The 26,485-nt window shown below is 38.9% G+C and overlaps 1 protein-coding gene and 1 long non-coding RNA gene across 2 annotated transcripts; one reads left to right on the top strand and one right to left on the bottom strand.

Annotated features, from left to right (window-relative positions):
• Positions 1–3,094: 3,094 nt before the first annotated feature.
• msraa (methionine sulfoxide reductase Aa) lies at positions 3,095–24,735 on the bottom strand. Its single transcript, XM_087806475.1, has 6 exons — positions 24,535–24,735; positions 11,184–11,252; positions 10,992–11,111; positions 9,514–9,618; positions 8,776–8,882; positions 3,095–3,730 (listed from the first exon to the last, which is right to left on the bottom strand). Exons 1-6 carry the CDS (start codon positions 24,692–24,694, stop codon positions 3,560–3,562), a joined length of 732 nt encoding a protein of 243 aa, XP_087662601.1. The 5' UTR covers positions 24,695–24,735; the 3' UTR covers positions 3,095–3,559.
• Positions 17,226–23,989, top strand: LOC148067873 (uncharacterized). The gene is made up of 2 exons (XR_015713242.1): positions 17,226–17,390; positions 18,576–23,989. It is a non-coding gene; the product is annotated as an uncharacterized LOC148067873 (long non-coding RNA).
• Positions 24,736–26,485: the final 1,750 nt, after the last annotated feature.

The following is a 26,485-nucleotide window of genomic DNA, read 5'->3' on the forward strand; positions in this document are numbered from 1 at the left end:
TTGGTGTAATATTGGTTTGTTTTTTGTCAAACTTGCAAGTTAACGATGAACTCTTGAGACCAATGCGTGTTAAAGATTACCCAGAATCCTTGGTGACACCTGAAGATTAACAGCTGAAACTTTGACTTGACTTGCACCCTCGAACATCGCATTTCAAAACATTGACTTGTCCTCAAGAGTCAGTCTCTGAACTTATATGAACCCCTTATATCCATCTACTGTAGATTGCCAAGGGGGCCCAAGACTTTCAAGTCTACGTTGCACCTTCATTTGGGAATAACAAGGTGTTGTAAAGCCAACTGACATATGGGATCCCTGCAGTGTGCTCTGGGGCTACACCAGCCTTCGTCCTAGCTGACAGACTACAGCATGTAACTTCCGTGTGTGTGTACTTCCTGACCTCCTGAGGGATCAATAAAGTTTTACCTTACCTTACTTGAGGGTTGGAACCTGAATGGACAGGTGAGTTGATCTTCTAATGTGCTTTGTTGTCTCCATGCGGCGACCCATCATTCACATCATTTGATGTGATTCAAGCACCTCAGAATGACTCAGCAGTGACATCATGTAGCTCTTCCTGAAGCTGCTCGTGAACTACCGAGGAAATTCCGTGCTCTCGAGTGACTCATGCGAACGTTGATGTTTCATCTAAACTTCTGCTGATTTACGACATTAAAAGTCAAAACAAGTTGAGCAATTTTGACTGCCAGACAAGAGGTTTGTGTCCAGCTGGTGTAAATAAATCTCTAAATACACAAGGTCAAAGGTCACTCCCCAAAAGCTTAGGACGTGTCTTATACTGAAATGATTGTTTTCTAAAATGTTTACTTTGAGTGAGGAGGAGGGAAATATCATGGATTGAGAGCAACTTTTCTGAATTTTCTTTCAACTAGGTGTGACTCAGAAATATTTTTTTTCCAGCTTCACCAGGAGGGAGGCACCTAAGTAGGCGACGGTAAAATCAGGATCCCTAAGGCATAGCAATTTTTCTGTCTACGATAATTATCCATTTCATTGTCTCAGCAAGTGAGTCCATTCTCTGAACACTATATCAGCTATATATAAATAAGTACACAAATTGATCATATTTGTTCTTTCTTTGCTTTTATCCAATAACAAAAGCACAGCAGATCCGGAAACCAAACTAAAGAACTACAGACAAAATGCAAAATGAAAATAAAAAAAACATTTTGGTGAAAGCTTAGTCACTGAAAAGAACTAAACTTTTGCCATCACTATCTAAGAATATCAGTCTGTTTAAGCGCAAGTATCATGAAATGGATTGTCCTCCAAGAGTTGTGTATGTCATGAACTACAAATACCTCGAAAAAAACAATTACTTCATGTCACCTCCAGGTCTCTTTTAGATCAGTCCTGTTTTTCCTCATGATCAACCGTTTTAAATACGTTTTCCCATTGTAGTTTACTTCTTTCACTATTCATTTTATACATGTATATATGTAAAAAAAAAAAGGAAGGAAATTCCAAAATTGGGAGTGTAGCCCAATAAAACGACCTGTAGATGGCGCCATGAGCTTGTGTTTATGGTTTACAGGGTTTAACGTTTATAAAAGCTAACTATTGTGTATATGGTCTAATATGAAATACAGCCGGTATATAAAAAATAATTTAAAAAATAAATAATGCAGAAAAAAACCCAGTTAATATTTATGAATAAAAACCTTGAACCACTCCTCTAATTTAATTATTAACTATTGTTAATTATAATATAATCATTATGAATTTTTACAATTATTTAAGGTTGATAACTTAAGACGTCACTCGTCACGAAATTTTTAGTTTGATGCACTTGAATTAGTTCAACTGGATAGCATCACCTAGTGACGAGAAACGGCATTTCACGAAGACTTTTCAAGATGATAAAATAGTATGGGGGAGATTTAACATTTGAGCTAGATAATATTAATAACTTGGCTTTAAACATTAATAACAATGTTGTTTTTTATTGCTACTTTTCCCGCCAAACAGACAAACGTCAACGTTTAAACGTCAAGCTAGTCCGGAGCTTAGTCCAAGTCTGAAGTTTTTCTTTCTGAATATTCTCTATTTCCCTTTAATTTAGTTTAACTTACACTGACTTTCACTTACATCTTCATGTTACAATACTTGTGGATTGTGGGATTCTAACACAGTGTAAATGTTACCACAAACACCACTTAAAAGTTTAATTCAATTCATTCATTAAAAAGTACATTAATGATGCGTTTTTATTTTTAATTTGTCACAAAAACAACCAAAACTTGAATTAAATCCAGTAAAATAACGACGTTTTCGAACGTACAGTAGTGTCAAGTAGTTTTTTTTTAGGTATCACAGTTTCCTTCAATACAGGGCGGAAAAAATGAACTGACCTCAACTGATGCGAAGATTTTTCGCACATCAACATCGGCCATCAACAGGAAGCTGGTGTATCGAGGAGGAAGTACTCTCCCAGGAAGTTTCCTGAGGCCATTATTGTTGGGAGGAAATCGTGATTGGTCAAAAGTAAAACCGATTGAGGGACTTGATTGGTTGATAGCACAACAGTTGGATCAATCGAGGAATGTGATTGGTCATTTGACTTGCCTTCACTTTGATCTCACATTTGTGAAGACGACAGCATTTAGTGTTGTTTAATTAACATTGTTAATTGTATTATTATTTTATTGTATTGTTGTCTGTGATGAGTGGGTAGAAGGTGACTCTGTTGTCCTGCTATGTACAGTATACAGTATATGTACAGTATATAGGAGAGAAATCCTCCCAGGCTGTTACTCCTAAGCTTTGGAACGATCTTCCTCTCTCTTTGCGCTTGATGGAGTCTACTGACTCCTTTCCAGTTTTATCTTGCCCTTTAAAGTATATACTTTATTGGATATTGTTTTGATTGTTTAAGCGCTTTGTGACCCTGGTCTAGAAAAGCGCTATACAAATAAAAATTACTTTCTTACTTACTATGTTATATATAGAATATTATTCACCAGCCGCCTCTAACGGACAACAATGTCGTCTTAACCTCTCCTCGTCAAAGCTTTTATTGTGAAAGAAAGGTGAGAGCAGTGACAGATGTAACACAGAAAGAAAAATAAACAAATTCACTTTAATTTGAGTTTAATATAACGTGGTTTTAACAGATGAATTATGAAAACAAAATGTGTGTGCGGTCGCAGTGATTCACTATTTAAAAACAGCAGATAAAATAAACCTGTACTTCCTTTAAAATTCCAAACTAAACATACCAAAAATATTTTTCGTATGATCTAAATATAATAAAAAAAATGTAAAAAAAAATGTTTATATTTCATTTAAACACTCCAATGCATTAAAGTTAAACATTCTAAAAGGATGTTTAAACTGTAAAAACGCATTACAGTGAAGGTTAAACTTTTGTAATTGTAAATATATATACAATTACAAATATATGTGTGTTTTTCTGAAGATAAATCTGATGAAAGATAAATCTCTCCTAAACTAAACAATCAGCCTTCAAAGCTAATAAACCGGCAGGTCGTCTGTACTTCAGTTCAACTTCCCAGAGTCTGCAGGAGAACTCGTGCCACTACTTCTTTGACTTGAGCCCGATGGGGCAGGAGACTCCGGTGCCAGCCAGTCCGCAGTACCCGTCCGGGTTTTTGTTCAGGTACTGCTGGTGGTAGTCCTCGGCGTAGTAGAACGTTTTGGTTTCTTCGATCTCTGTGGTGATTTTACCGAAACCTCCTGCGGTCAGAACCTGGACACAGAACAGCAGGTGGTGAAGATGACAAATCTGCTCACGATGTTGCTCTAAAATAAACTCAAGAGCTTTTCTGAAGTTTTCCTCATTTGTTCTGGTCCAGTTTGTAACATTTATGTTCCTCTGTTATATTCCTTTTCAGAAGAGTGTTTGAGAGTGTATGTTTGTGTGTGTATCTTTGTGGGTGAGCATGTGTTTGTTTGTGTGCATTTGTGTTTGAGAGTGTATGTTTGTGTGTGTATGTTTGTGGGTGAAAGTGTGTATGTTTGTGTGTTGTGCATGAGTTTTGCATGTGTACATTTGTGGGTGAGAGTTTTATGTTTATGTGTGTATACATTTGTGGGTGAGAGTGTGTTGTGAGTGTACATTTGTGGATGAGAGTTTTATGTTTATGTGTGTATACATTTGTGGGTGAGAGTGTGTTGTGAGTGTACATTTGTGGATGAGAGTGTGTACATTTGTGGGTGAGAGTGTGTTGTGCGTGTGTGTACATTTGTGGGTGAGAGTGTATATGTTTATGTGTGTGTACATTTGTGGGTGAGAGTGTGTTGTGCGTGTGTGTACATTTGTGGGTGAGAGTGTATATGTTTATGTGTGTGTACATTTGTGGGTGAGAGTGTGTTGTGCGTGTGTGTACATTTGTGGGTGAGAGTGTATATGTTTATGTGTGTGTACATTTGTGTGTGAGAGTGTGTTGTGCGTGTGTGTAAAATTGTGGGTGAGAGTGGGTATGTTTATGTGTGTGTACATTTGTGGGTGAGAGTGTGTATGTTTATATGTGTGTACATTTGTTGGTGAGTGTGTATGTTTATGTGTGTGTACATTTGTGGGTAAGAGTGTGTTGTGCGTGTGTGTACATTTGTGGGTGAGAGTGTATACGTTTATGTGTGTGTACATTTGTGTGTGAGAGTGTGTTGTGCGTGTGTGTACATTTGTGGGTGAGAGTGTGTATGTTTATGTGTGTGAACATTTGTGGGTGAGAGTGGGTATGTTTATGTGTTTGTACATTTGTGGGTGAGAGTGTGTTGTGCATGTGTGTACATTTGTGGGTGAGAGTGTGTATGTTTATGTGTGTGAACATTTGTGGGTGAGAGTGTGTTGTGCATGTGTGTACATTTGTGGGTGAGAGTGTGTATGTTTATGTGTGTGAACATTTGTGGGTGAGAGTGTGTATGTTTATATGTGTGTACATTTGTTGGTGAGAGTGTGTATGTTTATGTGTGTGTACATTTGTGGGTGAGAGTGTGTTGTGCGTGTGTGTACATTTGTGGGTGAGAGTGTGTATGTTTATGTGTGTGAACATTTGTGGGTGAGAGTGTGTTGTGCGTGTGTGTACATTTGTGGGTGAGAGTGTATACGTTTATGTGTGTGTACATTTGTGTGTGAGAGTGTGTTGTGCGTGTGTGTACATGTGTGGGTGAGAGTGTGTATGTTTATGTGTGTGAACATTTGTGGGTGAGAGTGGGTATGTTTATGTGTTTGTACATTTGTGGGTGAGAGTGTGTTGTGCGTGTGTGTACATTTGTGGGTGAGAGTGTGTATGTTTATGTGTGTGAACATTTGTGGGTGAGAGTGTGTATGTTTATGTGTGTGAACATTTGTGGGTGAGAGTGGGTATGTTTATGTGTTTGTACATTTGTGGGTGAGAGTGTGTTGTGCGTGTGTGTACATTTGTGGGTGAGAGTGTGTATGTTTATGTGTGTGAACATTTGTGGGTGAGAGTGGGTATGTTTATGTGTGTGAACATTTGTGGGTGAGAGTGGGTATGTTTATGTGTTTGTACATTTGTGGGTGAGAGTGTGTTGTGCGTGTGTGTACATTTGTGGGTGAGAGTGTGTATGTTTCTGTGTGTGAAAATTTGTGGGTGAGAGTGGGTATGTTTATGTGTTTGTACATTTGTGGGTGAGAGTGTGTTGTGCGTGTGTGTACATTTGTGGGTGAGAGTGGGTATGTTTATGTGTGTGTACATTTGTGGGTGAGAGTGTGTTGTGCGTGTGTGTACATTTGTGGGTGAGAGTGGGTATGTTTATGTGTGTGTACATTTGTGGGTGAGAGTGTGTTGTGCATGTGTACATTTGTGGGTGAGAGTGTGTATGTTTATGTGTGTGTAGTTTTGTGGGTGAGAGTGGGTATGTTTATGTGTGTGTACATTTGTGGGTGAAAGTGGGTATGTTTATGTGTGTGTACATTTGTGGGTGAGAGTGTGTATGTTTATGTGTGTGTACATTTGTGGGTGAGAGTGGGTATGTTTATGTGTGTGTACATTTGTGGGTGAGGGTGGGTATGTTTATGTGTTTGTACATTTGTGGGTGAGAGTGTGTTGTGCGTGTGTGTACATTTGTGGGTGAGAGTGGGTATGTTTATGCGTGTGTACATTTGTGGGTGAGAGTGTGTATGTTTATGTGTGTGTACATTTGTGGGTGAGGGTGGGTATGTTTATGTGTTTGTACATTTGTGGGTGAGAGTGTGTTGTGCGTGTGTGTACATTTGTGGGTGAGAGTGGGTATGTTTATGTGTTTGTACATTTGTGGGTGAGAGTGTGTTGTGCGTGTGTGTACATTTGTGGGTGAGAGTGGGTATGTTTATGTGTGTGTACATTTGTGGGTGAGAGTGTGTTGTGCGTGTGTGTACATTTGTTGGTGAGAGTGTATATGTTTATGTGTGTGTACATTTGTGGGTGAGAGTGTGTTGTGCGTGTGTGTACATTTGTGGGTGAGAGTGTATATGTTTATGTGTGTGTACATTTGTGTGTGAGAGTGTGTTGTGCGTGTGTGTAAAATTGTGGGTGAGAGTGGGTATGTTTATGTGTGTGTACATTTGTGGGTGAGAGTGTGTATGTTTATATGTGTGTACATTTGTGGGTGAGAGTGTGTTGTGCGTGTGTGTACATTTGTGGGTGAGAGTGTATACGTTTATGTGTGTGTACATTTGTGGGTGAGAGTGTGTTGTGCGTGTGTGTACATTTGTGCGTGTCAATTCGCAATTGTATCTGAAGTAAAACTTGTGCCTATGTTGTGAATCACAAATATGCATCTACACCAAATAGTGTTGACACACATGTCACAAATGACACAAATGTCTGCACACTTGCTGATGACACACACATACACACACCTACACACACGCACACACACACAAGCTGCACATGGGAGGACTGTGATCTCCATGATTGATGAGCAAATGAATGATACACACAATAAATTACTTTTCTAAATGGACTCACAAATACACATGACTTACATACAGTGACTTATTTAAGATCAGTGTCACTATCTCACACATGTTTGAAGATCTGCAGACTCAGTGTGGATTTAAGAATGTGGGACGTGATCATTCCTTGAGGCTGGAGTGATGCATTCAGGAGCTTCATATCCATTCAGGAGCTTCATATCCATTCGTGCGCGAGTGGAAATATGGCAGCTGAAATATGACTGAAACAAAATGGCTGCAGTGTCCGCGTTCCTGCTGTGGAGGCATCTCCACCCGCCTCTTCCTTCCTTTTGTTTGCCTCCATCCATAAATGCATATTGACTCATTTACATGTCGGCGCAGGAGATTGCTCATTTGGAATGCAAATACCTGGATTGTTGCGGCGAGGAACGTGAGGCGCACTGATAAGTGGAGGGAAGTCGGGACAACGTGAAGGACAAAGAGACGCCCGAACAAAGGGAACACACAGATCCAGGCGCCACCCGCTGGGAGAGCACAACTCACACACACACACACACACAGACACACACTTCCACCTGCTAATGCAGTTAATGAAGGCTGCAGACCTGAGCAATCGCTTCACGAGAAGACAGTGAGGAGACGTCTGATCTTCTCGTGCAGCGAGTCTGATCTCACACATTCAAACACTGATCCTTAGTTTACATCTCGTTTGTTGGTGAGAGTGTGTATGTTTATGTGTGTACATTTGTGGGTGAGAGTGTGTATGTTTATGTTTGTACATTTGTGGGTGAGAGTGTGTATGTTTATGTGTGTGTGTACATTTGTGGCTGAGAGTTTGTATGTTTATGTGTGTACATTTGTGGGTGAGAGTGTGTATGTTTGTATATGCGAGTCTGAAATTTGTGGGTAAAAGAGTATGTTTGTGTGTGTGAGTGTACATTTGTGGGTAAGAGTATGTTTGTGCGACATTTCTCTGTGTGTGAGTGTGTGTATGTTTCTGTGTTGTGCATGTGGTACATTTTTCTGTGAGAGTGTGTGTATGTTTGTGTGTTGTGCATGTGTACATTTTTCTGTGAGAGTGTGTGTATGTTTGTGTGTTGTGCATGTGTACATTTTTCTGTGAGAGTGTGTGTATGTTTGTGTGTTGTGCATGTGTACATTTTTCATAATTCAAATACTCGTGCTAATCCTAGACTAAGTTTACATCTCGTCTGGATCAGAGAAACTTAAGTTTTTAGAGAAATAACACATGAATGATTGAGGCTGTATTGCGTGAGCAACCAAACAAATGTCACGTTAACTTACTTACTTGTGCGTGTATGTTTGTGTGCATGTGTGTAAGTGTATGTACACGTGTGTGTGACTGAAGCAATTTTAGTGCAGAACAGATTTACCACCCAGATGGTTCGAGAGTGTGCGTTTGCTTTAGGCCAACTGCTCACACAGAAACACACACTCAAATACACACACAAACACAGGTACACACACATAAGCGAAAATACACAAAAGCAAGAATGTTCCTGAGCCAGAGTGCAGATCTCTTGCCTCCACTAGAGTCTCACTCCGCCCCCCTCACAGAGACCCTCTAATGTCTGGACCGGTAAAGGCAAAAAAGACAAGAGGAATGTTGTCGAGCGGAGGAGAAGCAGTTTCCATGGTGACAGTCCCAGTTGGTGGGATGATGGGATGGAAGGAGAAGAAAGTTTCAGACTTTTCTTCATCGTATAAAAGCAGCTCAATCATACTAAGCTGATCTAGTTATTGGTACAGAGTAGGGACGAGTACCATTTTCAACTTCCTGTGTGTATGTGGAGTCTCTGAGGACCACATTAAATAACGTGTTTGAAACATCTTCAGAACCCGACACCAACCTTCTGGTACTGATCCCGAGACTGCAGAGCTTCCTCCAGCTGCTCCTGTGTGGACGTGTAGATGACGGAGCGGTACGGCGTTCCAACGTCGTTTCCCTGACGCATCCCTGCACAAACAAACACACAAACACACACACACACACGTTAGACCCTAACATTTTCAATATCCTGGTTCACCTTTCACAGTCTGGCTCTTTCATAAATGTTGTATTTAACACACATGATATTGTATTAGGGTTGCAGCTGGGCGGCAAAGCATTATGGTAGTTGTCCAAGTCGCTGTTATGGAGAAGGTTGTTTTGAAGGATACCATCTTGTGTGCAATGTTGACTTTGTAAGTTTAAATAAAGGTTCAAATAATCAAGTGAAAAGTCACCATTTAACCTTTTAATTTTTAAGGACAATCATTTCTCCTTTTCACCTATAACTGTGTAACAATTATTTAATTTCCTTTTTTTTTTAATTCAGGTGTTCATCGCCATAATAACTCTCTAAAACAACTCAAAACATAACTATTGTTAACATTAACTTGTATTTAATCTGTTATTACATTTAAATCCAATTAATAAAACTTTATATTCTGATAATCATCAATATCGCTACTTCCTGTGTGCCTTTGTTTTGAAGGTGCACAGGAAGTTAAGGTCGGCCGTCCCTGTTTAACTCCCACCGAACAACAGGAACTAATTGAGCGGTGACAACACATGCAAAGGTCACAAGTAGCTAATGAGCTCGCACCGTGTGTCGGGTCGTGGTTCTCCCAGAACACCTTCAGCAGGTCTCCGAAGCTGATCTTGTCCGGCTGGAAAACCACTCGCACCACTTCGGCATGTCCAGTCAGGCCTGCAGACAAAGATACAAAGTATGGTCATGTGACTCACCGAAGTTTCAACACCGACAACGAAGCACCGTGGACGTCTCATCTGGTTCAATTCGGTCCTGCGTTATGTTCATCTTATTACTTTTTTAATAACGTGTTGGCGGGAACAGACGCAGCAGCTGGAATATCACATTAACGCCGATCGACAGGAATCCATTCATCTGGACACGTTTGATCGAACACAAACCGGATTAGCGTGTTTGATGATTGTGTGCCGCAGCTGGAGCACCTCCAGACACCCATGATGTCACAGTGAAGCTACCAACGATTCTGGAATCTTCTCACAGAAGAAAGAACGTCTGACATACAAGTTTCTTTTACAGGACTTTTATTGTGGAGTTTGTAAATCGTTAAACCTGGTCAAAAGTTTGCATCAATGGTTTGATGGTTTAACACAGCATGTGTAAGAGAGCTGGTAATTGAATTAGTCACACTAGTGGCTACATAAAAAAACATATGTATTTACTTTGACAAACAGCAGATCTGAGAACGGTATTTTTCCGACTATAAAGAGCAATGATAATTTAATTTCATCTAAAGCCAACAGTTTGCCTGTTATGAATTAATTCTGATTTTATGTAGTATACGTCATCAAAATATTATATTGTGAGACTTTTGTTTGCTCTGAAGCCGCATTACGAGGCTTCGTAATATTACTCGTTGCGGCTCTGTGGTATTACTCTACGAGGCTTCGTAGTATTACTCCGAGAGGCTCTGTGATATTACTCTCTGAGGCTCTGTGGTATTACTCCGCAAGACTTTGTAGTATTACTCTGAGAGGTTCTGTGGTATTACTCCGCAAGACTTTGACGTATTACTCTGAGAGGCTCTGTGGTATTACTCCGTGAAGCTTCGTATTACTCTGGACGCTCTGTGGTATTACTCCATGAGGCTTCGTAGTATTACTCCTCAAGGCTTTGCAGTATTAATTTGCCAGGCTCTGTGGTATTACTCCAAGAGGCTTTGTAGTATTACTCCGTGAAGCTTCAGGTTACTCCGCGACTGTCTGTGTTATTACTCTACAAGGCTTTGTAGTATTACTCTGTGACACTCTGTGTTATAACTCTACAAGGCATTGTAGTTTTACTCCGTGAGGATTCATATTATAATGCCACAGGGCTTTGCATTACTACTCCGCGAGACTATGTAGTATTACTTTGCATGGCTTTGTAGTATTACTCCGTGAGGCTCCACTGCTTAACGAATCAGTCACGCAGTAAAACAAAATGGCGTGAAGGTATCAGGGGCCAGAACTCGCTCTTTTGCACTTCAAAGATGGCGTCAACACACATTAGATACTAATGACCTCCATGATTGACAGAGTCGTGTGGTTTACCTGTGCAGACCTCCTTGTAGGTGGGGTTCGGGGTGTACCCTCCACAGTAGCCCACCTGGGTGGAGAAAACGCCTTTCTGCCTCCACAGGAGTCGCTCGGCCCCCCAGAAGCAACCCATTCCTGCAGGGACAGCAGTCAGAACGGACCGGGGGGGGGGAAACATCTGGAACAGCGATGCGTGAAGTTACGTACCGAAGGAAACGATCTGGGTTCCGTCCGGGAAAGGCGGGACGGTGGTGTTTCCGTTAGCGTCATGTTTAGCTACAAGACAGAAAGAGACACGTGAGATTTTCCACTCACTCTTATTTCAAACAGCAGCTGCATTCACTTTAATCAGAGGCACACATCTGAGCTAACACATGCTACTGTTAGCACGCAAGAGTGTGCGTTTGTGTGTAAGAATGTTTGTGTGTCTACATGTGGCGGCGGGAAGTGTATGAGGATAAATGGAAAACGGGTGGAAAAGAAAATGAGAGCATTCCCAACATCTGGAGCAATCAGCCTTCTGTCCTCCCCATCTTCACACACACACACACACACACACACACACACACACACACACACACACACACACACACACACACACACACACACACACACACACACACACACACACACACACACACACACACACACACACACACACACACACACACACACACACACACACACACACACACACACACACACACCCCGCAGGCCAGTTTGCCAGATGGATATATGGGAGTATGTGTGTGTGTGTGGGGGGGGGGGGTGTCTGTGTGTACTTCCAATCAGAACTCTGAGAAGGGCAGCACTTAACAATAACTCTGATTGATCTGCAGAGTTTCACCTGCAAACGATCTATTACGAGCCCGTCCGTCACAACACAACGATCAATCTGTCCGTCGACACAAATATTTGCTTTCATCGCCGCTGGAGCGATTAAACCTGAGGCAGGAGACGGTCAGTTGTGCGACGGCAGATCATAAACACACACACACATCTGACGGAGAATTTATTTTTCGACTTCCTGCGAAGGTTATGGAAACATTTTTGTTTGATTATTCGATCAAAGTATATTTTCCTGGTTGTTATTATTTTATTTAATGACAATTGTTTACATTTACGAGATATGTTTATGTTTTAAATAAACAGTATATTATACTCTTTATTGTTAAACATTTGAAATATTTGATTACACTCACATCATATTTTTCTATTCGTGTTATTTTTGCTTCTAATTACATTACATCGACTATATTTACGACTATCTTTTATTTTATTATTATTTTTATTTATTATTATTTGTTTTATCTATTTATTACAATTTGCATTTCTAAATTAATTCATTGAATCACATTTTATTGCATTATTTTCCAGTATATAATGTAGTTTTAGCATTAAAAAATAGATTTCGGCGACACTTTTAATGGGAGACATTAAGAATACATTCAAAGACTAATGGTCTTCTGTCTTTCTATACACTTTCAAGAGGAATTAAAGAGAAGACGGAGATGGATCTGCTACCCCGAGACCTCTACCGTGGTCCTGCACGCGTGTCAGACACACACAGATAAACAATTTAAATGTAAATGTCACCAGGGAAAGACAATAAATCCAGATAGAATACTGATGAGTGAACGTCTGCGTGCCCACGAGCATGTTAAAGTAGGGACGATGAAGGCCTTCTCACATGGAACCTTTCGTTCCAGAATTTTCTTGGTTAAAAGGAGAGAGAGGAGGTTGATTCTTTAAAACAAAAATCACGTTTTTTAGTTATGTGGCCTCAAGATATTGACTTGGAAACCCATCATTTTGTGTCGTGAACTACAACTGTCCTTGGGAGATCTTGCTTAGATGGAGGGGTTCAAGTATGTTGGGGTTTTGTTCGGGAGTGAGGGAAGGTTCTCGTGTTGGCGTCGACTTAGGAAAACCTCCCGGAGACCTTCTAGGCAACTGAACCTCCGTCTCTGTGTTTCGACGAATCAAAACGGAGCAAAGAGTGTGTTGATTAAATGATTCATGGACTATCCAAATAAGTCAGAATTCGACATGGAAGCTTTAGTTTCGTCCCCGAGAGAGATCTGAATAGCCATGTGTGTGTGTGTGTGTGTGTGTGTGTGTGTGGGGGGTGGGGGGGTGCGTGTGTGTGTGTGGAGGGTGTGTGTGTGTGTGTGTGCCCGTAAGAGACTGGTTCGTCACACACAGATCAGTGCTGCTCTATTTCAGAGGCGGCAGGAAGGACTGTCCCAGAATCAGCCAATCAGCGCTGAGCTCTGTGTTTCATCTCCGAGTCCTTCTCATCACAAACGTTGTTGCTTTGCTGAAAACTCTTTCTCTGAGGAGACGTAATATTCTGATTTTCATTTCATGACATTTTAGTTCAAGAAAAAATAAAGTGTGTGTCGATATCTTCAGTTATTCATCATTACAGTGAGTTTTGAAGGTTTACTAAGTAATACAGTAATAACAATACAGAAATTAATAAACAAACAGAGTTTTTATCTGCTCTGGCAGGACTTGAAGGATTCCTGAACTGAAACTTGTTTTTTCAATGAGACACAAAGGTTATGTTTAAAACGGGCATGGGCTTTTTTTTTCATCCCAAAACGTCAAAGCGATTAAACTGAATGTTTTTTTTAAATGGCTGAGATTTAAAAAAAAAAAAAAGGAAAAAAAAGAAGAAACACTTACACTGACTTTACAGTAGGGGGCGGCAGAAACAAAAACGGACAGAGACCACTTAACTTCTTCGCTTATTTTAAAACATGCAAAACATATGTTTACATATGCAATTAATATTGATAATTATCTGATATAATATATATATAATAATAATAATATAATCATTAACTCAAGATGGTTGTGGAGGAAGACGAGCTGGTCCACATGATTTCATACTATAGATCTAATGACTCTTAGCGACGTCGCTACTGTCCTGCTTTGTTTTCAAGCAAAAATGAGTCCAAACATCAACTTTAAAAGGCTGCTGGAGCTGGTGTATCCTTTCTTTTTCACTCATTGCTGCCATTTTGCCAGTTTTGTTGTTACTTTGGCACAAAGGAAACTAAGAATGTTGCTAACTAGTGGCCGGAGGTTGAATTGCAGCACACAAATTAATTAATCAATTAATTAAGTAGGAATTTTACAATACTGACTTGTAAATGTAAACATTTAATGATTGTCGATCGGTTAAACACTATTCAAATATAAACATTAAAATAAATATGAATTAAAATGTCAAAGGTAAAAATACTTTTTTTTTAAACAAATATCGATGCAGTACTGGGGGGAAAATAGCTTAATATATATCGTTATATCGATATTTTCTTACAACCCTAGTTATTTCAGTGTTTTATTTGTTACAGTTCAAAATCCAAACGTATTAAATTAATTAATATCAATAAATGTATCTAATTTCATCTTAATATGAAGAGCTGTATGTGGTATAAGTTGATTCTATGAAATATTGTCAGGGTCAGAAAATACAATGACTGGTATAGTAAAAATAAAAGAAACGTAATCACAAAACTAAAATTATATATACCCCCCGGAACCCTGTTCAGCAATAAAAAAAACATCATGGCAGGTGGTCATAATGTATTGGCTGGTAGAGAAAGTGTAAAGCTATTATAGCGAAGACAGCTAATGGGCGAAGAGTGGGCGCGGTCGTAATATGATGATGGTTTGTCTCCTCGCACTGTAAACATTATCAGAGTCTGGCCTCACCAGGGTTCAGCCCGAGACCTGACAGTGATGAATGAACCACTGCAGCTACACACACACACACACACACACACACACACACACACACGTCCCTCAACAGCACTGCAATTAAATCCACCCCTCCCATCGCTCCCTCTTGGTCTCCGGAATTCCTCCATCAGCTGATTGCCATCATCATCATCATCATCATCATCATCATTTCTATCACCAGCAACATGGCGTTATCTTCGCCCTCATAATGACTCGGCTCTTTGACAATTTAACAAAACAAGATTAGAGCGTCGATCGATCGAGGCGCTCTGATAGGATCAGATAATCGTCCGTAATTGACCTGCGACTTTCCCTTTGGAATGTTGTCGCGAGGCAATGCGACGCCTCCGGACGGCTCCAGTCGTCTCAGCTTCTCCCCGACACCACTGTAGGTTTGTGGAGATTGAATTACTCTCTGTGGTTTATCAGAGGGAAACATGTGGATGCTGACGACGGGTAGGAATGTTGGTCGACCGGAAGACTCCGACTCGCATCACCTGGCGTTATAAACGGCAGCTTTAATCTGGTTACAGTCACGACGTCCACGAGTGTAGCTAGTGATCAATAAATGGGAGCCATTAGTGAGAGAAAGAGAGGGATGGACACAAAAGTCATTAAATCAAAGGATGACGAGGAAGTGCAACATTATCCCAGAAGAAGAAAAGAGGAGGTGAAACATTTACTTCAACATTTTAAAGCTTTTCGTTTTAAAAACACATTAGTATTACACTTAAAATGTGTATTTTCATTAGAAGTTTGAAGAATAAATTATATAAAACAAACAAAAAAAAAAATTTCTTAAAAGTATTTTTTCTATTTTTAGATGAATAATTGTTCTTATGTGCTCATAGATTTAAGAGGTATTTTCTATCAAATTTAAGTTTTGTAAAAAGTTATTTTTAAACAAACAGGGTCAACACTGAGCAACATGGAAAGACACAGAACAGAAATGTTTAAATTTAAAGAGCAACTAATGTCTAAACTCCAACATTCCTGACTCACTCACATGTTTGAAAAGTCTTCTTCTCCAAGATGCAGTAAGTCCCTCATCATGACCATGTTTTGAAGTTATTTCTTTATGAAGTTATGAAATTTGGGCAAACGAGAGGTTACGAGAGCGGGGTCCATTATGCCGTAATAATGGCTTAACTCCTACTCCAGCCAGCTGTAATCACGCCCGCTTTGTTTACACAACAAGTCCCTTGGAGGTGGAGACTTCTGAGATTGATGATGTGTAGTGACAAACCTCGATGATTGATCAATCACAGCTCTGATGAGTACAATAGACATCACAACAACAATCTGTTGAACTTTAAATATAAACATGTATTTCTCTGCATCTTCAGACCCTCATGCGTCTCTCAGCTTCCGCTCGCCCATCAAAGTTATCGCAACATTGTGTGAACAAAGAGCGGATGGAGCGGCGGCACTAGACCCAAAACCTTTCATTCAGCGGCTGGTGTCGTCGTGGAAACAGAATTAACAATGGCGGGCTGAAGATCCGAGACCTGCCTAGAGGAGAGTACACACCTTCAAATCAAAAAAAGAAGTGGCCCAAGAACTCTTCTGTGTGGATCAAATCAAAGATTGTCCAAATCATAGTTGACTGCAGATTTTACTTCCTATATAAGAAAATTATATAGATTAAAATTACATATTTGGGTTATTATTATTGTTGTTTACTGGTGAGCTGAGATTAACTGTCAAAGAAGCAGCAAAGATGGTTTCCTTTTAAAATAAGACAAATCTTGTGACTTGTGTGTACATATTTATGTATGTTTGAGTGTGGATGTGGGTGTGTGTATTTTGAATGCAGGGTGTGTGTATGCAAGTTTGTGTGTGTATGTGTGTGTTTGCATACATGCATTTGTGTGTGTATGCGTGTGTGTGTGCATGTCTGTGTGTTTGCACATGTGCATGTATGTGTGTGTCTCTGTGTGTGTGCGTGTGTGTGCATGGGTGCATGTGTGTTTGTTTGTTTGTGGGTATGTGTATGCGTGTGTAAGCGTGTGTGTGCATGTGTGTATGCATGCGTGTGTGTATGTGTGTGTTTGTTTGCCACATGTCTTTCCAAGAATTCTAAATCTTCATGTGAGCAGCAAAGGTCCGGCACTAACTAGCGATCAGAATAATGTTAACTAGTGGTGACAAAGAAGAGACGTGTTTGTTGACCCCATCAAGCTCCACTCCAGTGGACACAAACTAACTTTGAGGATGAGATATGAGGCAAGAAATCCTCACAAGCATCTTAAAAACGAGTCTCATGTTTGGGTTGAACAGCCAGAGAAGAAGCTCCAGCAGCAGCTACACCAGGACGACTTCATCCACCGACACCGACTTCAGCACCAGATCTTCTGGGAAATCAACTTGCACGAGCTGCTAATGACTCAATATGTGTGTGTCGTGTCTTAGTTCACTGCCAATGCAGATCCATTCATCTTGTGCCAAGTCTCTGGTGCCACGCTTGTCCTCAAGGGGGCACCGCCTGATGCCAACTGCCCTGATTGCCAACATAAAACTGCCACCGCTCTGTTTACACACAGGAAACTCGGCTCAGTTGGCGACTCTTGTATCTTAGAACTGTGACTCGGCACAGAAAGCAGAACTGAAGCAGGTCCACCGAACTCATGTGCATTCTTACCTCTTCTTCAGGTGTTACAGGTGGAGTAGTCATTTTTATTAAGTGTTAAACTGAACTTAATTTTGACTCGAAAATAATTAGTGAATCTAAATCGCAATATTCTCTGGGAAAGATCACAACAACATACTTTTTGGTGAGATTGTTCAGACCTACTCTGAAGTGCAACGTTATTTTACATCTTTAAATCCTACTTTAAGAAAAAATAAATCCAAACATGACTGGGCGTCAACAATGATTTGAATCAAAATACATTTTCAAGACTTAAATAAGAATACTTTTTTTTATTTGTTTCAGCAATTTAATCCTTAACTGATGAAAAAAAACGTTTTAATTGCATACATGGAACTTAGTTAAGAGAACAGGTTTTATATTTTCAACCATTCTTGTTTTTTGTTCCAAACTTAAATTAAACCAAATGTTTGTGTTTTCTTCTTGGAAGTAATAACTTTAAAGTTTAAAATATCGTTTTTAAAGTCACCTTTTGATCACTTCACAGAGGCTTATTTTTCTTTTAAAAACCGCAGAGGGACACCTTGTGGTTTTAATAGTGTAGATTTGAAGATATAGAGTATTAATTTCAATATATTTTCCGCATCTCTTAATCCACTTGTTAGATTGGAAATGATTCTACACTATACGTATACGCCATAAGTTAAATTAATGCTAAAAAGATGATCAAAATATAGAGTATAAAATACTAGCCTCATCTAAGAGCTTAAACGTTTAAATACACATTCACAACCAACATTTCACTTTCATACTGATATACACTGTCTCAAGGGTAGTTTGAAACAGACCAGAGATTATTCAGCGATTTAATGAAGGACTGTCTGTCTGCTCTGTTCACACCTGTGGGCGTGAAACAAAAGGGCAACATGGAACACACCCAAAAGAGGGGGGCTGGAAGACAAAGGAACTTGCCCACACAACAGGCAAGGAAGGAAGTTACTCTCCAGGTGACTCGAAACAGGAGTTAACATAAAAGAACCACTGCCCCGGAATAGGCGACCCCACCGCGACAGGAAACTATCCCTTAAATGAAGAGACGACCCATAACCCAAGACCGTCTTTCCCGGAGCTATTGACCTGTACAGCTGCCGGCAAAGAGCGAGTCCGATCGATCGTAAAAGTTTCTATGTTTGTTTGTTTTGAAGCGGTGAATAAACGACCGTACACTCTGAATTGATCCTTTTTTCTCCATAAAGCAAAGTATTAAGACCCGGAGGTGACGTCGTGTTGGAGCGACGGAAACGGACTCCGGTTTTATCCGTTTTAAATGGTGCCGTGACGCGGATTTGTTTTGGAGATTCTTGGAAAGAGGAATGGCGACTGACTGAAGTTTTTTCTCAGCCGGACGAACGGGACAAAGATAAGGTAAGCAGAAAGCCTTTTATTTGATTTCTGCATTTAGTTTCGTCTGGCTGAGTTGATCGATGTCCGAAGCTGTGTGAGTGGATGGGTTGTGCGTTGATTCCGCTTGTAAAGCAAACGAACATATAACTTGTTGTTTTGGTTTTGGTTTTCTGTTACGATTCTCGGCACATAAAGTAATCACAGACAGAACAAAATTGGCCGGGGATTCTGTCGAGTGACAAATATATCTCTATTAGCACGTTTTCAAGGCATTTAATTCACCCTTTTAGAGATGCTTAACCCCCGAGAGTACGAACGGAATGTTTTAAAAAAAAGGGCTTTTCTTGGTTAAATAATCTGGGTATGGTTACGCTGTCTAGTGAGTACTTATATTATGATAAAAAATAAAAACACTTTCTTGATTAAATACAACGTTAACGCTTATGTGTGTTTTTTTAAGTTTTGTGGGAAGAAATTTATAGATAAGCTTTCTTGAATTTCTATTGGTTAAAAAAGAGTTTTTTTTCTTGTAAGTTTTATGCTGCGAGTTTATTTTTGAAAGAGGGAAAAAAACGGCTTACTTGGTCTTAATCGAGTTATTTATAAAAGTAGTTTTACGGTCAACTGCCGTGGACTTCTATTGGTTGAAAAAAGCGTTTTTTGCTTGTGAATTTCATATTACAAGTTTTTTTTTAATAGATTTTTGGTCATTATAATGTAAGTATTCAAGCGTGTTTTTTGTTTTAAAAAGCATTTTCTTGCGAGGATTGATGCCGCAAGTTTTTTGACAAGGGTTGAAATACTTTTGTTGTTTCTTATGTTACGTTGGTTGCATAGTGAGTACCTATATTGTGATAAAAAAAATAACGACTTTCTTGACTGAATGCGACGTTAATGCTAATACGTGTTTTTTCAAGTTTTGTGGAAAGAAATTCTTCAGTTTCTATTGGTTTAAAAAATAGTTTTTTCTTGTAAGTTCTATGAGTTTTTTTTAAAAAAAATAAGGGTAAAAATAACTTTGTTTGATTGTCATGTCATAATAAAGTTTGGGATTATAATATAGGTATTCAAGCGTGACAGTTCTCATATAGTGAGGGAGACGAACAATTGGTGTAAAAATAAATAAAATAAAAATTAATTAAAAATAAGGAAAAACAAAATAAATAAAAATAAGAAATGGATTTATCTGAACTGTGGTTAAAATGGCAGTCTTGTGGAATAGGATCATGTGGTGCTGTATTGTTTCGCTCTGTAAGTTCTTATGTGGAAAAAATTGCTCCGTTGGATCGGAAAAATGTTGTGAAAAACTGGTATAAATGGGCTAAAGAGCAAAGGAAGGTTGGAAATCTGCCTGATTGGGGCATGCGTATGCCTGAAGAAGATATTCTTGGTGGAAATGTGAAAAATATTAATCTTGAACTTGAAGTCATTAGGAGGAGAAAAACAAGCAGGTTGTTTAGTGAAAAATACAGACTGGCTTTGTTAGAAAAAACTAAAACTGATAGAGACAGATTTTTTGTGATTATGGAAATGGTGAAAATGATAAAGTTAAATACTGAAGTGATGGCACCAGTGAAAGCTGTTAAAAAGGAAGTTGTTGATGAAAATAATGTAACTGAAAAAACTGATTCACCACCACCTTACCTAGAAGGTGGAAACCAAAATGTAAACTCACAAATGTTGTCTGATAGATTGCAAAAAATGGTAATGAAAGAGAAAGTGAACACCCAGACACCAGTGTTCAATGTTACAGGAGGGCAGCTGATGATGGATCAAGATGGTAATGAAATAGATAAAACAAAAATGATGAATTTAAAAGAGATTATAGATAATGTAGCAATAATAACACACAGGCAAGACATTCTCACAAGAGATCTGTTAGACTCAGCAGAAAAAACACTTAACATATTTGAAATAGCAATAAGACAAGAAAAAGTCGATAAAGATGTGAGTGCAGCCATGACAAGTACACTTGGAACTATAGAGCAGCTGTGTGAGGAGGTAGATGACAAATCAGAAAAATTTAAAAAGAAAAATGACAGGAAAGAAGCAACAGTAAGAATGAGGAACAAGACAATCATTGTAATTATAGACTTGCCCCAGGCACGCCACTGACACCCTCTAAACATAAAGTTAAAACTAGAAAAGGTGAGAAAGGGAGACTAGATGGATTGGGAACAGGACCTCATGGACAGTTTCCTCTAGTGATGAAGAGTAGAAGAAAGAGGGATTATACTGATTACGTCTCAGCAACTATGATGAATGTACAATGTCTGAAAGAAAAACTTCCTCCTTTGGAAAGGGGAGCAGGTCCGTGGATTAATGTTTTTTGCAACAATATGACAGGAATTGTATTGGCTATTGGAGATTGGAGACAAATTGTTACAGCATGTGTGGGTTTTGATAATTTGTTAAAAATAGAGGAAAAAGCAGGAACTTGTAGGGAGCCATATCAGGCACTTTTTTCTCCTCATGCAAAACGAATATTTAAGGCCATGAGAAAGGTGTTCCCTACAAAGGTGGATGTGAATGAACTGATGTCATGCATGCACAAAGATTTGGAAGCTGAACAGCGGCAGCAAATGGCTGCAGCCCAACAGTATTTCACACCAGGCAACGACTGCTGCTTTTCATGTGGACAACCAGGTCACTGGAGAAATGAATGTCCTTTCTACCCACAGATCCCAGCACATTACAAATCTCTTAAAATAAAAAGGGGATGTAGATTTTTCAGTAGTCATGCAGGACAACAGTTCCGCAAGCCGAGTAGAAGGGGCCAGCATCTACTGCCCCTACCTGATATGAATCCTCAGCCCTCATCAAACTAGTGATTGCAGAAAGAAAAGCTAAAAACAACAGATAAATAATCATCAAGACGAAGGAATTCAATTTCATGGCGATTACTAACTGAATGTGTTAAGTTGTGTAATTACAGGACAGGAGATGTTTTAAATCAGCTGCACAGAGGCTGGAGCGAGTTGTGTTGTGAGGACAGTTAAAACAAGTCTTAGCAACATAAATAAATAGTGGTGACATTCATTTGAAAAATGACTTGAAAGGTTTCATATAAAATAGATGTAGGTTTTAATTCAATGGTAAAGGAATGATTTCCAAAGTTCAGCACAGGTGAGGTCAGACAACATAACACCCCAGTTTCAATTTTGCAGAAAGAAAAGTTGTATGTTTTTCTTGTATTTAACGAATATGTCTAGTTCTCCTTTTACAGTTGAAGGAGACAAAGGAAGCCTTAAAAATGACCTAACAAAGGTCATGAAGGATCCAGGTTTAAATTAGCATTCAGGTGGAGATACCTGGAATGTGACACAGCAGGGGGTGGCACCAACACCAGTGCAGAACAGTCACACCATCATTTAAAGAAAACCTGGTAAAATAACATCTTAAGACTCTCACAGGTTCCACAAGAGGGACTACAGCAGAGACGGTGTAGTTAAACAGGGGGAGTTGGATCAAGGTGATCTTTGAGATGATCAGACAACAGTAACCCAAAGGACAGGTAACATCAAAAGATGTTATGTGTCCTCGAGGGGAAATTGATGTATGAATGGAATGAATGGAATGAGCAATGAATGAACAGTGAACAGTATTGATGAAAGTGATGTTCCTAATTTGGGGATTCCTGGTTTTATGTCCTAAATAGGGGACGGCCCGGGTAAATCAAAGTGAAAAAAAAAAGAAAAATGAAAAAATAAGCAAACAAAAACTAAGAATGAACCTTAAAACTTAAACTACACTAACAATAAAAAATTAGCTCATTTAGATTAAAACTAAAACTGATCTAGATTTAAAATAAACTAAAGGAGAAATAAAATATATATTAAAAGTAGAAATAAAAAAAAATTATAAAAAATGTAAAGAACCAATATGGAAATAATAAAAATACAAAATAAACACGAACAACAAAACAAATGGGGTAAAAGAACATGTATTGTGGTCGACTCATACTGCCAGATAACAGGCAGAGGGCAGCGGACGTGTGTATTACTCTCTCCAACCAGGGTCAAAATCAGTGGACGCAGGATTTTCTGACCTGGATGAGTAAACGCACTCAGAAGCATCAACCACATTCCCCATCAGAAGAAACAAGCGGATAAGTACATGGGGAAATTACCCAATTCTATTACATTAATAAAAAACTTTTTTTGGTCAGAGCTACTCCTGAATGAAGGTTGTTTGTGTGTAGGTTCAAGAAGATGGACTCGGAGAAGATTGAAGAAGACTGATTTCTGGGATCGTTTTTTTCCTCTACACGCCTGGAATTGGATCATGGACGAAGAAGACCAGCTAGACTACGAGGAAGAACAGTCGGACTGACTGGTGAAGAACAATCATACCAACAACCAAAGAGGAACAATCGGACCAACAGCAAATTATGATGATGACAACGATAATGCTGATGGACTGGACTAATGAGAAACATGAAAGAATGATGAAAGACCACTTCTAAATAAGGCCAAACCTTGTGTCACCGTTTTAAAATGTTTTAACATAACAGACGATTATATTTTCGGTTATACATATAGCGTGTGCAGGTACATGATAATAATATGTTATTGGGAAAATGATAATATTAGATAATATAATAATAAAGTAATGATAAAATATTGCTGCGGAACAACCATTTACTTAGAAAATTGGACCTTTTTGTTTATGACGTGGCCTTTACAGGTCACAGGGGGAGTTGTTAGATTGGAAATGATTCTACACTATACGTATACGCCATAAGTTAAATTAATGCTAAAAAGATGATCAAAATATAGAGTATAAAATACTAGCCTCATCTAAGAACTTAAACGTTTAAATACACATTCACAACCAACATTTCACTTTCATACTGATATACATTGTGTCAAGGGTACTTTGAAACAGACTAGAGATTATTCAGCGATTTAATGAAGGACTGTCTGTCTGCTCTGTTCACACCTGTGGACGTGAAACAAAAGGGCAACATGGAACACACCCAAAAGAGGGCTGGAAGACTAAGGAACTTGCCCACACAACAGGCAAGGAAGGAAGTTACTCTCCAGGTGACTCGAAACAGGAGTTAACATAAAATAACCACTGCCCCGGAATAGGCGACCCCCTGGACAGGAAACTTTCCCTTAAATGTAGAGACGACCCATAACCCAAGACCGTCTTTCCCGGAGCTATTGACCTGTAGAGCTGCCGGCAAAGAGCGAGTCCTTTCGATCGTAAAGTTGTATCTTTGTTTGACTTGAAGCGGCGAATAAAAGACCCGTACACTCTGCATTTTGACCTTTTCTCTCCATAAAGCAAAGTATTAAGACCCGGACGTGACGTCGTGTTGGAGCGACGGAAACGGACTCCGGTTTTATCCGTTTTACACTCTTTTGTGGTGAGAGGCAATTTATACATTCTTGTTTTGTTTGTTTTTTGGTTTACAAAATGAGTTTCCTCCAGTGACTTAATAACAGTGAATTCCATGATGTAAAACTTTCGCACTATAAATCACAACACGTTATTATTATTATTATTATTATTATTGTAGTAATAATAATAATAATAGCTATTATTTTACATTCTCACAATCTTCAATTCTAATCCCCCTCCAAAAGTAAATAAACTAGTCCAGCAAATAACTTAAATATATTTGGAACACGTGAACCACTTTAAACGTTGGTACACACGTTCCGTTAAATAATAAATACACGTTCATTCTCGTGTAATCTGGGTCAAATAAATACTAAAATAAGTGTGAAACATTAAGAACTCCTGCTACAGGGATGACTCGCAGACACTTGCTCCGACATGACGCTGGATGGATCCACTCACCGGACACCTTCAACGGCTCGCTACGTCCAGGAAGCGCCTCCTCTGGCTTCGGCATGACACTTTTGGAAGCCATCTCACCCATCCAGTGGTTGTAGAAGTGACGGCACATGTGCCGCAGTCTTATAGAAGAAGAAGCGGAAGAGAAGGAGGAGGAGACCATCGAAGTTCAGGAACTACAACCTCGAGGATGTCCCGTTAGCTCTGTTAGCTTAGCCGCACAACCGGCGTGTTACTCAACGAGCAACATGCCTTATGTAATCAAAACATTTAACAATTATACAAAATACAAATATTCACATTAATACAAATACCGAATCAATACCATCGAACATGCTTTGAAATAAAATACATTTGCGATGAATTCCGATGTAATATTTTTTAATTACATTTATTTAATAATTACGTTTTTTTAAACTCCAATAAGCACCGGATTTAAAAAAAAAAACAGTTTTATTATTCTGGAGTCAAAGTCTTGACAAGTACTTCCTTTACACCCACACATACCTTGAAATTGTCTTAAAACGGTTAATTTGTCAATGGAGTTTGGTACGGTCTCACAAATTATTTTATGAATATTTTTACTATTTCATTAATAGTTAATTAGTGATAGAAATACTGTGGTTGGATTAGTTCTTCGTTTTATTTTATTTTGTATTTTTTAAATTAATTTTTTTTTTTGGGGTGGGGATTATACTATTCTATAAACTTACTTTTGGGGTTGTATTTTGTATCAGGGAGAAGATTTCTCTGAAAGAAATTGAAGCTTTAAACCGTTGTTCATGAAACTACAGTAAACCCTAGGCTTAGACCACTTTTAAATGTCCCATGTCTGCAGGAGTCACGGCCTCACACCACATGACAAGAACACAATGGATCTGATGCACCACATGACAAGACCAGAAGAATTCGGCTTCCTGTTACAACCTGAAAGTCATTGAAATAATCCATCCAAAAAAAATGGATTATATTTTTATAGAAACATCCCTTTCGAAATAAATGAGAACTTGTGTGTCAATAATAATTTGTATGTCAACTTGAGTGTGAACATAGTTTGTGTTTTTATTTACAGTTTGAGAAGACAGAGAGTAAACTTCTCTCGTCTCATTTCGCTTGTGTAAATTTCACAGTCACTTAATACAACTCAGCAGACACAAAGTCTTTTCTGTGTAAAGACACAAAACATGTCCAGCACAACAGTACGGCGTGATACTAAAAGGTTTGTAGGTCATTTCTGCAGCTATAATCACACAGAAAAAAATCTTGAACTGGAGCAGGGAGTCAAACTTTTACAGCTTCAAACAATTAACAGTCAACGTCCATGAAGAGTTTCCAGCTGATTTTTTATAGGACATAAAAGTTTGATACGAGTGTGATATCATTCCTGTAGGCCAAATCTAATTTGATTTAACATTAGGCTGTATAAACCAAAGTTCTCAATCAACCTCTGTATGTCTGCGTGTTAGTTTACGTTATAATTCCTATAAAAGTCACAATGTTAACAACTCAAAATCTGCTTGGTAAGTGTTGGTAATAGCATATGTGTAGCTATCATTAGCATACACAAAGTTAGCATTAGCATACACAAAGCTATTATTAGCATACGCAAGGGTATCATTAGCATACACACATCTTTTTCTAAGCCATGGATATTGACCCAAAAAAAAAAGAACTGCACGTTGCACAACTGGTATCCAATTATTAGACTAAAATATTGGCTATTGGTAAATATAAATAAAGTTTACATTCAGCCTTGATTAAGTAAATGTCTAGATATAGACCAGGCTTAACATTTTCAAGCTAAATTCAATGGTGCAAGTAAAACTTCCTTAAATCGAAGTTAAGTGTGTGAAATAAGTAGACTTGATGGCGTTTTTACAGCATTTAAGATCCACTGACACGAGGCTCTGCCAGAAATCTGACTCCCGCAAAGTTAAAATTTAACATAGTATAT

Source organism: Callionymus lyra, chromosome 13, assembly GCF_982586985.1.
Source record: "Callionymus lyra chromosome 13, fCalLyr1.hap1.1, whole genome shotgun sequence".
NCBI classification, from domain to species: Eukaryota; Metazoa; Chordata; class Actinopteri; order Syngnathiformes; family Callionymidae; genus Callionymus; species Callionymus lyra.

Excerpts from the sequence above, each read along its gene's own strand:
- msraa (XM_087806475.1), bottom strand. The coding sequence starts at position 24,694 with ATGGTCTCCTCCTCCTTCTCTTCCGCTTCTTCTTCTATAAGACTGCGG. Across the intron at positions 9,619-10,991 it reads CTACAAGGAGGTCTGCACAG|GCCTGACTGGACATGCCGAA; the intron begins GTAAACCACACG and ends CTTTGTCTGCAG. Across the intron at positions 8,883-9,513 it reads GAACCACGACCCGACACACG|GGATGCGTCAGGGAAACGAC; the intron begins GTGCGAGCTCAT and ends TTGTTTGTGCAG.